The 13,988-nt window shown below is 33.9% G+C and overlaps 2 protein-coding genes across 2 annotated transcripts in view; both read left to right on the top strand.

The window, feature by feature from the left end:
* Positions 1-3,025, top strand: part of LOC132061485 (folylpolyglutamate synthase-like) — a 24,893-nt gene extending 21,868 nt beyond the window's left edge. Inside the window, exons 4-8 of the mRNA XM_059454293.1 lie at positions 212-566; positions 707-785; positions 1,077-1,232; positions 1,766-1,959; positions 2,563-3,025. Coding sequence (XP_059310276.1) covers positions 212-566; positions 707-785; positions 1,077-1,232; positions 1,766-1,959; positions 2,563-2,622 — 844 coding nt within the window. The 3' untranslated portion in view covers positions 2,623-3,025. The remainder of the gene's footprint in view (positions 1-211; positions 567-706; positions 786-1,076; positions 1,233-1,765; positions 1,960-2,562) is intronic.
* Positions 3,026-8,017: 4,992 nt separating this feature from the next.
* LOC132059944 (pentatricopeptide repeat-containing protein At2g39620) lies at positions 8,018-12,821 on the top strand. Its single transcript, XM_059452789.1, has 2 exons — positions 8,018-10,628; positions 10,684-12,821. Exon 1 carries the CDS (start codon positions 8,044-8,046, stop codon positions 10,606-10,608), a length of 2,565 nt encoding a protein of 854 aa, XP_059308772.1. The 5' UTR covers positions 8,018-8,043; the 3' UTR covers positions 10,609-10,628; positions 10,684-12,821.
* Positions 12,822-13,988: the final 1,167 nt, after the last annotated feature.

The following is a 13,988-nucleotide window of genomic DNA, read 5'->3' as shown; positions in this document are numbered from 1 at the left end:
TTTGTCATAAGCACTTATTTAAAATTAAAAATTATGGTGTGGACGACCTATAATTCTAAAGCTGATAAAATTTCCAAGAAATACAGATGTTCCTTCATATTTTGAAGCGATCAGAAGATAGTTGTATGCTTGCACCTGCACCCTTGTGCCATCTTGCTATGTAATGTAGGGGGATTTCGTTAGTCAATGTCGCTTAAGAAGAGTGATCCAGACTTCTTTTCTTGGCATCAAAACAGGCATATGAGGAAGATAGTCTACCAGAGCAATTCTTGAGGGGTCTCTCAGCTGCACGTCTTTCTGGGAGGGCTCAGATTTTTGTTGACCCTCTGATCAATTCATCTGGACGAAGTGAAAGGCTATCAGGAGATCTGACCTTCTACCTTGATGGAGCTCACAGTCCCGAGAGCATGGATGCCTGCGCAAGATGGTATTCTGCTGCTGCGGTTGAACGAAAAGACCTGTCACTTTCATCAGTTTCTCCAAAAGTCGAAACAATGGAGAGAGTTTGGACAAACAGTTACATCAAACATTGTCATAACGAGGAGTCTGACGAAATATTGAAGCGGGTAAAAGAAACTTCATATCAATACATGATATTCAGTTTTTCTGCATTTCATAAATCTTATGCAAATGTGTTTTCCTTTCCTCTAATTCTTGTCTTTGTTGAGTGGTGTGCTTTCTGAATAAGATGGTCTCTGCACTGCAGATTCTGTTATTCAACTGCATGGATGCAAGAGATCCTCAAATTCTTCTTCCTAAGCTTGTCGATACCTGTGCATCATCAGGTAGTGAACAAGATAATCATGTAGGAATTCGTTGTTGTCATTAATGTTTGAACTCCGCAGATTTGCATGATTTTTACTTCTGCAGAAGTATTTGTCATTTGGCTTGCATGATTTTACCAACATATGATGGATTCATGCTTGTCCAAATAGCTCGTGCCTGGGCACCTTGCCTGTCTAGTTCAAGGAAAATCACAGAAAATTCTTTGATCTCGTTTAAATCTCTATTATGTTAAATGACGAGGTGGTTTTATTGAGAATAATAAGTGGGAATATGAATGTTTCCTTCTGCAGGTGTTTACTTCTCAAAAGCTATTTTTGTGCCAAGCATTTCGGCATATACCAAGGTTACTTCTGCTACCTCTACTATACCCTCAAACATCCCTGGCAAGGATTTATCGTGGCAGTTTAACCTTCAGAGAATTTGGGAGAGAATCATTAATGGCAAAGGTAACTTCTGCCCTGTTCCTTGGTAGCTTGTCTTACTTTATTTTCTCTTGCATGATTTGTGTCTTTGAGCTATCTTAGGTGGACTGCTTTTATCTGGATTAAGCTCCTCTGTCTTGAATAGCTGATTAAAGCTGCTTGCATCTGAAACATATCCTTAAAAAGAATACTCCGCTTACGGTTTATAAAAAGATTTTGGATGTAAGAGTTCCTGTTAATTCATGTTACTTCGATCTTTTGGCTGTCGTCATTCAAACAGGTTTAATCTGCAGTAGCTGTTCGAAAATGTTTGCCTAAGCAGCGTATATCATCCTTGTTTGAAATTTGAAAACAAGAGAGGTGTGGGAGCTCCAAATTTTATCTTAGGCATTGTCACTAAAGGAAGAACTGTATGTTCGGAATTGATCAACCATATCAGCTTGACACCACGTCTTATTTCTTGGTTAAGGATCCTCCTGAAATGGTTGCTTATAGCACTAAAAGCTTTCAGGTGCTAATCCATCTAGAAGCCTCATATATCTTCCTGTCTAATGCAGATGTTCCTGATCTGAATCTCAAGATAAAGGCCTCAGCAGGCTTACCACCGCGTGAATTCCTTTATGAAGAGGCTTCTCGTTGTGGTCCAGGAGATGGATATTTTGCTTGTAGTAGTGCGGTTATTCCTTCATTACCATTGGCAATAAATTGGTTGAGGGATTGTGTTAGAGAAAACCCTTCCCTTAGACTTCAGGTACATAACACTGCTGGAATATCACAATGCATTACGACTGTTTGTAGTATGACATACATGATAAACCTGCTTGCATTAGACTTTTAGAGGTTTTCATATATGCATACTAGTCATAGATGACACCATAAGTTCATTTGCAAAGCTACAAGTGAAGCTAGAAAGATTGTTCCTCTCGCTATCCTTGCTCCTTCGTGGTGTATTTGGACGTGGGGGAACTACATTATTATCCATAAGATTAGTTTCTTGGAAAAAAAAAAGCTTCATGTGCAAAACTAGAGTTTCAAGTTGATAGAGATGAGTGCTTTATCTTGATTTTCCTTGATATAACTCGAGAAATCACACTACAACTAGACCTACATGAAACCGACAAGTGACAACCAACTCGATTGTCAATGTCTGTTAGAGCTTTCGGATGGAAGATAATTTCATGCTTATGTTTGGTTGCTTCGTACTTCTCATGGCTGAAACCTAGGACATTAATTTCCTGATTAATATTTGAGGTAATAAAGATGATGTAACATCACAATCCACACTTTTAGGCTGGAACAATAAAATTTTTGTCAACCACCATAATAGCTAAAGCATTATTACTTCTTGTTCCAGGTTCTTGTTACTGGTTCATTGCATCTCGTTGGCGATGTGTTGAAGCTACTAAGGAGGTGATATTAAATTTCCTTCCACATGTGGTTGGGTATGGTTGATGGAGGGATGTGTTATCCTTGCAACATTTTTGAGAGTTGCTTATGCACCGCAACCCTATAGTCTTTTCCTCAAAATTGAATTTTATGCCATTGTTATTGTTATCGTTTTTATTTCTATTTCATTAGTTTACACGGGTAATGTTTCATATTGGCATTGATGAAGTTGTTCAATCTGATTCAATAATTTCACAGCTTTTAGTGCTTGTTATTCCTTTGAAATCCTTCTAAGATTTATTAGAGATTTGAACAATCTTTTTCATGAAGCTGCTATTTTCTAGCTATACCTAGTATTGTAAGAGTATTAGATGACTTTGTTATAGCAAGTTTGATTGAGAACAATATAATTGTTTGTAGTACTTTTTGTTCGTATTGGTACCGTCTGGGCTATAGCTTATGCGTACTTCGACTATTTTACTGAGCGTATCTACCGCCTCTCAACAACACTTGTACATGATGATTATCCCCACCAATGCTCAAAATGATGGGGGGAAATTAACTAGCGCTTTTTGCCTTGCACATGACATTTTTGAACCATCATTGATGGACGTTGCACATGACGCGATCAATTTGACTCAAGGTCTGACGCTAACAGAAGTTCCTTACTTTCCATGTAGTGAAGTAAAGGGCTTCGTTAGGCTTCGCTTATCTAACTATCTTGCTATTGTTATTGCTTCTTTTTCCTCACCCCTGGAGCCTAGGGTCTATTAGAAATAATCTCTTTGCTTTCACAAGGTAGGGGTAAGGTCTGCTTACACTCTACCTTCCCCTGACCTCACTTGTGGGATTTTACTAGGTTTGTTGTTGTTGCGATGTAAAGGGCATGATTGTTTTCATAGTAATAGGGGGTGGATTTTCGATTTTTCGAGGATGACACACACAAATCGAGAAATAAGAATCTTTTGAATTTTCATGATAAGATTTAGTGGTTATCAGAATATCACTTTATATATGTGTATCATCTAAAATCTAGTATTAAAAAATAATAGACTTTTGAACATAAAACATCTAAGATTAGACGAGGATTATCCAACTATGATGGTAGGCCTGTGCACGAATCGGTTCGGTTCGGTTTAGCCATCATCGAGTTGAAATTTCGAATTTCGACTTTCTAAAATTCGCAACCAAACTCGATTCATTCTAGGTTCAATTTGATTCGTTTTTTATTATTTCGGTTCAGTTACACAAATCGATTTGTTCGAAATTTAAACAAGCAACTAATTCATTTCAGTTTTAGAGTGAACATAACCAAAAATAACGAGATCCTAAATTTGCAGCCTTATAATCAAGACATTAACCAAGAAAAAATCATAAACTTGCAAGCATAATAGAATATAAATAGCAAAACAAGAGCTTGACAACTTGTGCAAGCATACAAATCCGCCAACACCACATTACATATACCAAATTAATAATCCAACATCTTGCAACTTGTAAGCAGATAAGCATAATAACTCAGTTTGCATTCAAAAACACCAAAAAAAAAAAAAAAAAAAAAAAAAAAAAACTCTAATTTGTACAAATAAGATCAAAGAACAAACAAAGCGATGGTGGAGGCAATGGCCAAAAGGCAAAGATGGCTTGTGAGAACAACAATGAAAAGATGAAACACCAAAAGGGAAGTCAGCTTGAGGCCAACAAGAAGGCCATGAATATCCAGTGCATGCAGATTTGTACCACTTCTGAAGTTAAATAAATATTACTTCACTATTAAGTATTAAGCGTATATATCATTAGACTATTAGAGTATTAGTCATATTAGTCATTAGTGGCATATAAATTTGGTTTGTTCGGGTCGGTTCGGTTGATAATTGAAGCCAACCGTATCCGAACCGTTAAACCGTAATATTTTACAATTGCATTTGTAAATCAAAATCGAATTGTATTATCCAAATTGAATTATCCGAATTGTTTCGAATCGGTTCGGAAATTCGGGTTGAACCGATTTGTGCACAGGCCTATATGATGGTATCTGTTTCAAAACATGTGAAGAATTTTTCTATACAATTTTTTCATCTTACCATAGATATTCGTGGTGATTTAACATTCGATTCTTTCTTAACAGAGAACAAAATACAAATGAGATAATGGTTAAAAAACACGCCTGAAGTATTACTTTTTTGTGAGTTTTCTATCTAAATTATCAAGTTGCGTTTTTTACTTGAATTATCACCAATCGGTTATCAAAACACACCTCAACTAATTGGTGTACATTCTCTCTCTCTCTCTCTCTCTCTCTCTCTCTCTCTCTCTCTATTTTTTTTTAAATGGTGTCAAATGATACTCCGCGCGGATAATTAAGGGAACTAATTGATTTTTCTTATTTTAGAAAAGAAGAGAATACACCTGAAGCATTACTTTTTTGCGAGTTTCCAGCACCATTAGATACTAGTTGAGGTGTGTTTTGATAAATAGTTGATGATAGTTCAGGTAGGAAATGCAAACACTTGATAGTTCAAGAGTGTTTTGATAAATAATTGGTGATAGTTCATGTGTGTTTTGATAAATAGTTGGTGATAGTTTAGATAGGAAACACAAACACATGATAGTTCAGGAGGAAACTCGCAAAAAGGTGATATTTCAGTGTGTTTTTGACCATTATCTCAATATAAAATGAATGGGGAAAATGCATTTTCTTGTCTAGTGTCGACGAGGTAGTACTTACTTTATTTCTAAATTAGTTCTACCTATTTAATTAAAGCTCCACATAAATCATTTTATAATTCTATTAGAACGAAGAGGAATTTAATCCAAAAATTAACGTCAAGGGCAATAGAGGTTTAATAGACAGAAAGAATGACACTTTAAATGCAAAAAATAAGATCAATTGTGGTCTAACAGCCAAAGGAGGATAAACAATATTGTCAATTTTTTTAATAAGGGTTTAATTTAATTTTAAAAAAGAATTTAAAAAGAAAAGAAATTCAATTTTCTAACTTTTTCTTTTTTATTTTATTTTAATTTGAAAGAAAAGAAAAGAATGTTTTTAAAAGACGTTGTCACTTTTTTTTTTTTTTTTTAAATTTTGCAAGATATTCAAACAAAATCTTTAAAATTTACCAATCAGTCCTTTTTCCGAAACTCAATTTTAAAAAATTCATTTTATTTTAACGCAAAACTATGAACCAAACCAAAGTTATCTTCAACTCGGCAACTTTATCTATATGGGCAAACTTGGCATAAGTATGCCATTACATCATAAAGTTTTTATCTTTTTTTTTGTTTTTTTTGGATTTTCTCTTTTAAAAAATTAATTTTTTATTTCAAAAGCCACTCTCTTAAGTCGCTTAATTAAACCTCTTAATTTATCTTAATTGCAAACAATTCTTCCTTAACAAAATGTAGAAGTTGTAACATTTTTTTTTTTTTTTCAATTTATGAGAAATTGAAAATTAATTGTTGAAATGAAAGCTTTTATTATAAAAAGCATGAAACTAACTGTATATATGAATCAATTCCAAGTCCTAAAACTGTTGTCTACATTTTTTAACTACTAGGCATGCAAACTAATTTGCAAAAAAAAACTTTTGTGTGCATTAATCAGCCCATTGTCATTTGTTACTTCTCTCTACAAAACTTTTAATTGTTACAACTGAGAGGTTGAATCTTTAAAGTGACCAATGATATTGCATGTGCAGTAAAATTTAGCTCTTTTATCTAATTTACTCCATTTGAATGAGAATTTTTTCGCTTTTTATAGGTGCAATATATGGTTGGAATCCTTTCAACACATAAAGTTTTTCCTTTAAAATTTGACTTTAAACTATTTTGCCTAAAAATATAGAAGTGTTCAAGAAGAATTCTAAATCCATTTTTGGTAGTTATGTAATGGTTTCAACGTGAATAAATTTTTGTTGTTTTCATTTTATATATGCCAGATTATTTGCTAGCAAAACTTATATATTTTTCTTTTTGTTCATGTGCTTCCAATTTTGAGTTTATTGTATACTTAATTTTGAGTTTCCATTGTTACTTCTTTATAAATTATTTTGTGATGTGATATGATTAGCAAAATTATTTATATTTTCTAAGTACACATTTTGAGTGCTCAACCATGCATTGATGTATAGCTTAAAGAGAATTTGGAAATTGTAATAGTGTTGGTGAATCCATATAAAGTTAAAATTAATTCTTTATCAGATTTATGACTTTGTAGGCCCATATATAATATATTTGATAAAAATTTTGAAAATAATGATATATTAAGAATAAATTTTTGTGCATCAAAGTGTTTGTAAAATTGAATAGTATTTTTACAATGAATATTCATTTTATGTAGAGTCTAAATCCGTGACACTTCCAAAAGACGATATATTTATTCTTTCCCTAATTGTTTTTTTCATTAAATCCCATCTAAATAAGAGAAAGTAATATTAATAGCACATTTTAGTTATTTTTTTTTTTATTTATGAAGTACATATAAACAGAAAAATGAGAGAGGTCTTAGCGTGGGATTTGTATCTCTATATAGGAGCCTAAAATAGAATTATTTAGGATTTAATTTAAATGTCTAAATACTTTTTTATTTTATCATTATTTAAATGACAATATAGATCGAGATGATGTTTTTAATCTCATAAAATCTCTATTTACCATTATTTAAAATTTTTCTACTATTATTTATAATAATAATAAATAAATTTTCCATTATTAAATTTTTTAAATCTTTATAATTTAAATATATAAAATAGTAATGTTTGCAAAAAGTATAAATATTTCAAAATGTTTTCTTATTTTTAATTTTTTTTTTTATTTCCTAAACAACTAATAATTATTTTAAATATTTATTTTCATGACCCGGTCATGGATGAATTCACAGTAAAATCCCGTTGTCACATTTTTTATTTTTTTTACTTTCAGTACGCTTATAATCAAATATTCTTTGCAAAACTATAACCAAGCACAACTGCATCTTCAACTCCAACTTTAAAATTTCAAATAAAGTAGGGTAAAAGCTCAAATATGACACCGAACTATCCGTAATGCCTCATTCATGCCACTCATGAATATTTTGGTCTATTTATAGGTCCAAATGATTCATTCATGCACCTGGCCAAATAAAACTTATTTTTGTATTTTCTAGTATTTTAAAACCAGTCATTTGAGTTGTTAACGATAAGTGGCATGAATTTCCATTTCAAATAATGAAGATGGCATAAATACAAACTATTAACGACATAAATGCCAAGGTAGCATATTTGTTTTTAATATAAGCTCTCACTAATGGATGCAGTATGTAATCTTATCTTTATTTCTACAAGCACAAACCCCCGACCTGGTCAGCAACTTTGCCAAATAAAGTGAAATATTAAGTTTTCATGGTCAAACGCCTAATAGTGGCGCCAACGCAAATTCTTCAATCACAGAAAAACATCGAGAACTACAAATGAGCTCAATTCTTTACCACCAACGTCTTCTCTCTTCTTGCAAAGACCTCACTTCTCTTTTCCAAATTCATGCTCATATAATCACTTCTGGCTTTACTTTCAACGTTTCCACCACAACCCTTCTCATAAATTTATACTCTTCCTTCAAAAAATGCAATCTTTCTCGTACCCTTTTCGATGTTACACCAAACCCACCTGTTATTTTATGGAACTCAATGATCAGAGCATATGTAACAACAAATCAGCATCAAGAAGCTTTAAATATGTACAATTCAATATTAGAACACAAGTCTATTAAACCGGATAAGTATACATTCACTTTTGTTTTAAAAGCTTGTACTGGAATGAATGATTTTGAAAAGGGTATCAAGATTCATGAAGATATAGTGAAAAGAGATCTTGAAAATGATGTATTTATTGGGACTGGGCTTATTGATATGTATAGTAAAATGGGTGATTTGGATAGTGCAAGGAAGGTGTTTGATAAAATGCCTAAAAGGGATGTTGTCGCTTGGAATGCAATGATTTCTGGGGTTGCACAGAGTGTAGAGCCGGTTAAGGCTGTTGACCTTTTCAAGAAAATGCAATTTGTTTGTCAAATTACTCCTAATTCGGTGACGTTATTGAATTTGCTTCCTGGGGTTTGTAAATTAATGGATATGAGGGCATGTAGGTGTATACATGGTTATGTATATAGGAGAGTGTTTCCGGTTTCTGTTTATAATGCTTTGATTGATACATACTCAAAATGTAATTATCCCGATGTTGCTCACCGAGTTTTTAATGAGTTAAGGGGAAAAGATGATGTTTCATGGGGTACAATGATGGCAGGTTATGCATATAATGGGAATTTTCGTGAGGTTTTGGAATTGTTTGATTGCATGAAGAGGACGGGCTTGAAAATGAGCAAAGTATCAGCTGTAAGTGCATTGCTCGGGGCTGGTGAAATGGGTGATTTAGAGAGAGGGATAGAGATTCATGAATGTGCAATTCAAGAAATGATTGATTCTGATGTTATGATTGCTACTTCATTAATGACAATGTATGCAAAGTGTGGAGTGTTGGACAAAGCTAGAGATCTGTTTTGGGGAATTAAGGGAAGAGATTTGGTTGCTTGGTCAGCAGCAATAGCTGCTTTCTCACAATCAGGATATCCTCAAGAGGCGATCTCTCTGTTTCGAGATATGCAGAATGAGTATTCACAGCCAAATAATGTTACTCTGGTGAGCGTAATCCCAGCCTGTGCAGAGCTAAGGGCAGTGAGATTAGGAAAGAGTGTCCATTGTCATGCCATCAAAGCCAATATCGATTCTGATATTTCAACAGGAACTGCCTTGGTTTCCATGTATGCTAAGTGCAACCTGTTTAGTTCTGCACTTAATATGTTCAATAAGATGCCATTAACCGAGGTAGTGACATGGAATGCTCTGATAAATGGGTATGCCCAGGTTGGTGACTGCTGTAATGCATTAGAAATGTTTTGCCAATTGAGGTTAGCTGGATTATACCCAGACCCAGGGACAATGGTTGGTGTGCTTCCAGCTTGTGCCTCCCTGGGTGATGTACATTTGGGCATGTGCCTTCATTGTCAAATTATCAGATATGGGTTTGAGTCGGACTGTCATGTGAAGAACGCTCTAATTGACCTGTATGCCAAATGTGGAAGTTTATCTTTGGCTGAGTTCATGTTCAACAAAACTGAGTTCTCTAAGGATGAGGTGTCCTGGAACACAATGATTGCAGGATATATGCATAATGGACTTGCCAAGGAAGCCATTTCCGCGTTCCATTCCATGAAATTCGAATCATGTCAGCCCAATGTGGTCACAATTGTGAGCATCCTGCCTGCGGTGTCACATTTGACATACTTGAGAGAGGGCATGAATATACATGCCTACGTAATCAAGAGTGGTTTTCAGTCCCATAAGCTTGTAGGGAACAGTCTTATCGATATGTATGCCAAATGTGGTCAACTTGACCTTTCGGAGCGTATATTTGAGGAGATGAAGAACACTGACAGTGTTTCTTGGAATGCTTTACTTACAGCATATTCTATGCATGGGGAAGGTGATCGTGCTCTTTCTGTTTTCTCTCTAATGGAAAAGAGAGACATCGAATTTGATTCTATATCCTTCCTTAGTGTCTTGTCTGCTTGCAGACATGCAGGTTTGGTTGAAGAAGGAAGGAAAATATTCCAGTGCATGCGTGACAAATATCACTTCGAACCAGACGTGGAACACTATGCCTGTCTAGTAGACTTGTTAGGACGTGCTGGCTTGTTTAATGAAATTATGGATCTACTTAAGACAATGCCTATGGAACCAGATGGCGGAGTTTGGGGTGCCTTGTTGGATGCATCTAGAATGCATTCTAATATCGAGATAGCAGAGGTTGCTTTGAAGCATCTTGTCAAACTTGAGCAAGGAAATCCAGCTCATTATGTGGTATTATCAAGTTTATATTCTCAATCTGGTAGGTGGAACGATGCAGTTCATACTAGAGTAAGGATGAATGAAATTGGATTGAGAAAAAATCCAGGCTATAGCTGGGTTGAGGTGAAGTAGGGCACATGGATTTTGTTTAGGTGCAATAGAAATAGCCATTGATATTATTCTGTGTTGATCATGGATTTTGTGTAGGTGCAATAGAAATAGCCATTGATATTATTCTTTGTTGACCTGGTCTGGGGGTGGCAATCCAACTGGTGAAGAATCTCAGTGATTTTGCATTCAAGGGTGTGACCTAGTGGTTAATGAAATGGGTTGAGAATCATGAGGTCTCAGGTTCAATTCCTAACAGAGATAAAAACATTAGGTGATTTCTTCCCATCTGTCCAAGCCTTGGAGGACAGAGTTACTTGGTACATATGCTGGTGGGAGGTGGCAAGTGCCCCGTGGAATTAGTCCAGGTGGGCGCAAAGCTGGCTCGGACACCAGGTTATCAAAAAAAAAAAAAAAATGATTATGCAGCTATTTACATCTTTAAGGTTGAATCTCCTATATCTGCAAAATATGGCCAGCTTCAAGCTCCACATATAAATTCTTGGATCTACAACTGATCATAAGGCCCCTTCAGTTTCGCAAAACAGAACATGCTTCACAAAAATATTACTTCCTCCTACCCATTTTATGCGATTTGTTTGACTGGGCACGAAGTTGAAGAAACCACTGAAGACTTTTGAAACTTGTGGTCTAAAACAAGTCACATCTATTTGTGTAGCGTTAAATCATTTGGCTAAGTGTGAAATGGAAGTTGAAGGTTAATTTGTTTCTAATACAAAATGTTTCATTCTTTTTGGGACAAATTCAGAAGGAAAGTGCATCACATGAATTGGGACGATGGGAGTATATTCTTAGATGAAAATTTAGAAGGTGAAACAGGTGGTATATCCCTTCCTGAAGTAGGAGCTGGAGCTACAACTAATATTTAATCTCGTCGGACCTTAGTGTTTTAATGTTGGAAGGGATCAAACGTGGTTTACTGGCCGAAAAGATGACCAGGAGCAAGACGGAATCTGCAATGGTGGGGTATACAGCATCTCGATTTGTTATGTTGTTGGGTTCTTCAACTTCATGTACAGTCTTTCTTCCTCTCATTCTCCATTTGCTTTGTATTTGTTGTGTTTAGATGAGTTGATATTTAGTCTATTAGAAGTAAATTTCGTGTGTTTCTACATAGGAGTTTCATGTAAATAGCAAGTCTTGAGTTTTGTTGGGAGTCTACAAGGGGAGTGGCTTTTGGGTTGTGTCTTTCTTGTCGAGTGGCTTTTGGGTTGGGTCTTTCAAATGCATAGTTAAACATGATGAGTGTATATTCACAGGAGAGTTCATTTGAGTTTGCTTTGAGATACCCTTTTTTCACCTTTTTTACTTGCTAGATTTCTGCTCTCTGAGATAATTCTTTTTTGTTTCCACAGATTTTGTTTGTAGATGATTTTTGATTGTCCTTTGAATAATATGCTTCTAATTTTTTCTTCTTTTTGGCCTAGCAAAACTATAAAGATAGATGCTTGCTGTCTCCCGTTTTGGTGGTTCCTTCAACTGATACCGAGATACTGTTTTCTGTTGCAGGTTCTTCAAAGCTCCCAACTTTGAGTTAAAATACAATTATATTTTACATTTTTTAGATTTACATGTAATTTCTGGTTGGAAGACCCCATTTTGAGTTTCTCTTGTCAATTGTAGGGATGGGAAAACTATCCCTAATCGTGATGGCATTGCTGGAATGGACCACCTAACAAAGACAACTCCATACACAAGACTTGAACCCGAGACCTCTAATTAAAGATGAAGGAGTAATTACTATTCCACCACAATTCTTGTTGGTGGATGGGACCGGCATTATTAGCTATAAATAAGTATATTTGCAATTTGTGCAGCTTTGAGTCGTGTAATTTCTGAGTTCTTCTCTCCTCCATCTGTTGTTTTCTCTCCCCTTTTAGTGTCTGTATTTTGGTGTCCCCTTTGAGAATCCATATCAATTGAATCTTGTCCATATTGAGTTCAATGCAAACAGCTATGCACTTCCGGTGTTTATACTAACTTAATGAATACATCATACATGTCTTCACATACATTTTTATCATTAAATTATAATTAATTAATACATATTCTAACATTATTTTTATGATGTGACCATGGTAATTTAGTATGATTTGATGTAAACATCTAGTGCAAGTTAATTTTTTTATTTTTTATATTGAAGTTTCACTTTAAGGGTAAAATGCTTCTTATCAAAGGGTTTTCATTTTTAGGGCTCAAACTTGAGACCTTTAGTTAAAGATGAAAAGTATTTACCATTCCAATCATATCAGTAGTTTATACCAACATATGGAATACATAACACATATTTTTACATACAATTTTATCACTAAATTATTAGTTAATTTATACACATTCTCACTTTAATTTATGAGTCCGTGGTTTAAAAAAAAAAAAAAAAAAACTAGATTATCAAGTTTCACATTCAATGTTTCTTTTGAGAAATCACTCAAAACTATAACTTCCTTGATATGCATTTCTAGCTTCAATTTTATTTACTTTTTTTTCCAATCAAATCATGGCCAAACACCTATTTAGAAAATATACAAATAAAACAATATAAATATTTTTTATCAAAAAATTAAAGAAATAACATTTTATTCTGAAATTGTATTTTCTTAAAATTAACACAATAACGAATTCACAAATTCTTTTATAGAAAAAAAAAAAGTACGAACATGCCATTAATCCTCCTTCCTTGAAGAAGAAGAAGAAGAAGAAACATTATAATTTCAATCTTTTTTTATTAAACTGAATTCACATTATGTAAGACTCATTAAAAGAAAAAAAAATTATTTAGAGAGCTCAAATTTGAAATATGTAATTAAGGTTGATCCTTCGTTACACCATAACTCTTCAATGATTTTTTTTTTCATTCCAATCTTTTGTTATATTACTTTACCTTCTCAAAAAGGAAAAAATAATCTTTTGCTACTTTTTTTTTCTTTTTTTCTAAAAGAAAATTTATTGTTAGTTCCCTACTTCCTAACTCCACCCACCCCCCCCCCCCCAAAAAAAAAAAGGAATTGAACTTTTTCTTTTTTTCTTTCGTAATATAGTAATCTTATTAAAATTACTAGCAAACTATGTCCGTGCGATGCACGGGGCCCAACATGATTAATTTGGTTACTCAATTTAGTTAGCCTTTATGGTTAGTATATTTTGCAAAGGATATTGCGTTTTTTCTTAGTGAGTCTCCATATTTTTTTCTTCTTTTCCTCTTATTTTCCCCCTTAATTTCTCAATTGTTGTTAAAATTTGTTTTATTTTGGTTATGTCCGCCTCTTTTTATATTTAGTAAGTTGACAATTTAAATATCCTACATGTCATGTTTATAATCACAAGATTCTAAGGATATTTTATTATATTATACATATTTTTAATTTAGAACCACAAGATTTGAA

The sequence above is a fragment of the Lycium ferocissimum genome, chromosome 6 (genome assembly GCF_029784015.1).
Source record: "Lycium ferocissimum isolate CSIRO_LF1 chromosome 6, AGI_CSIRO_Lferr_CH_V1, whole genome shotgun sequence".
In the NCBI taxonomy this organism is placed as follows: Eukaryota; Viridiplantae; Streptophyta; class Magnoliopsida; order Solanales; family Solanaceae; genus Lycium; species Lycium ferocissimum.
Note: the sequence above shows the minus strand (reverse complement) of the source record. Positions and strands in the feature narration are given on the sequence as shown.

Bases quoted from the DNA above. Each gene is read 5' to 3' on its own strand.
- LOC132059944 (XM_059452789.1), top strand. From the start codon at position 8,044: ATGAGCTCAATTCTTTACCACCAACGTCTTCTCTCTTCTTGCAAAGAC.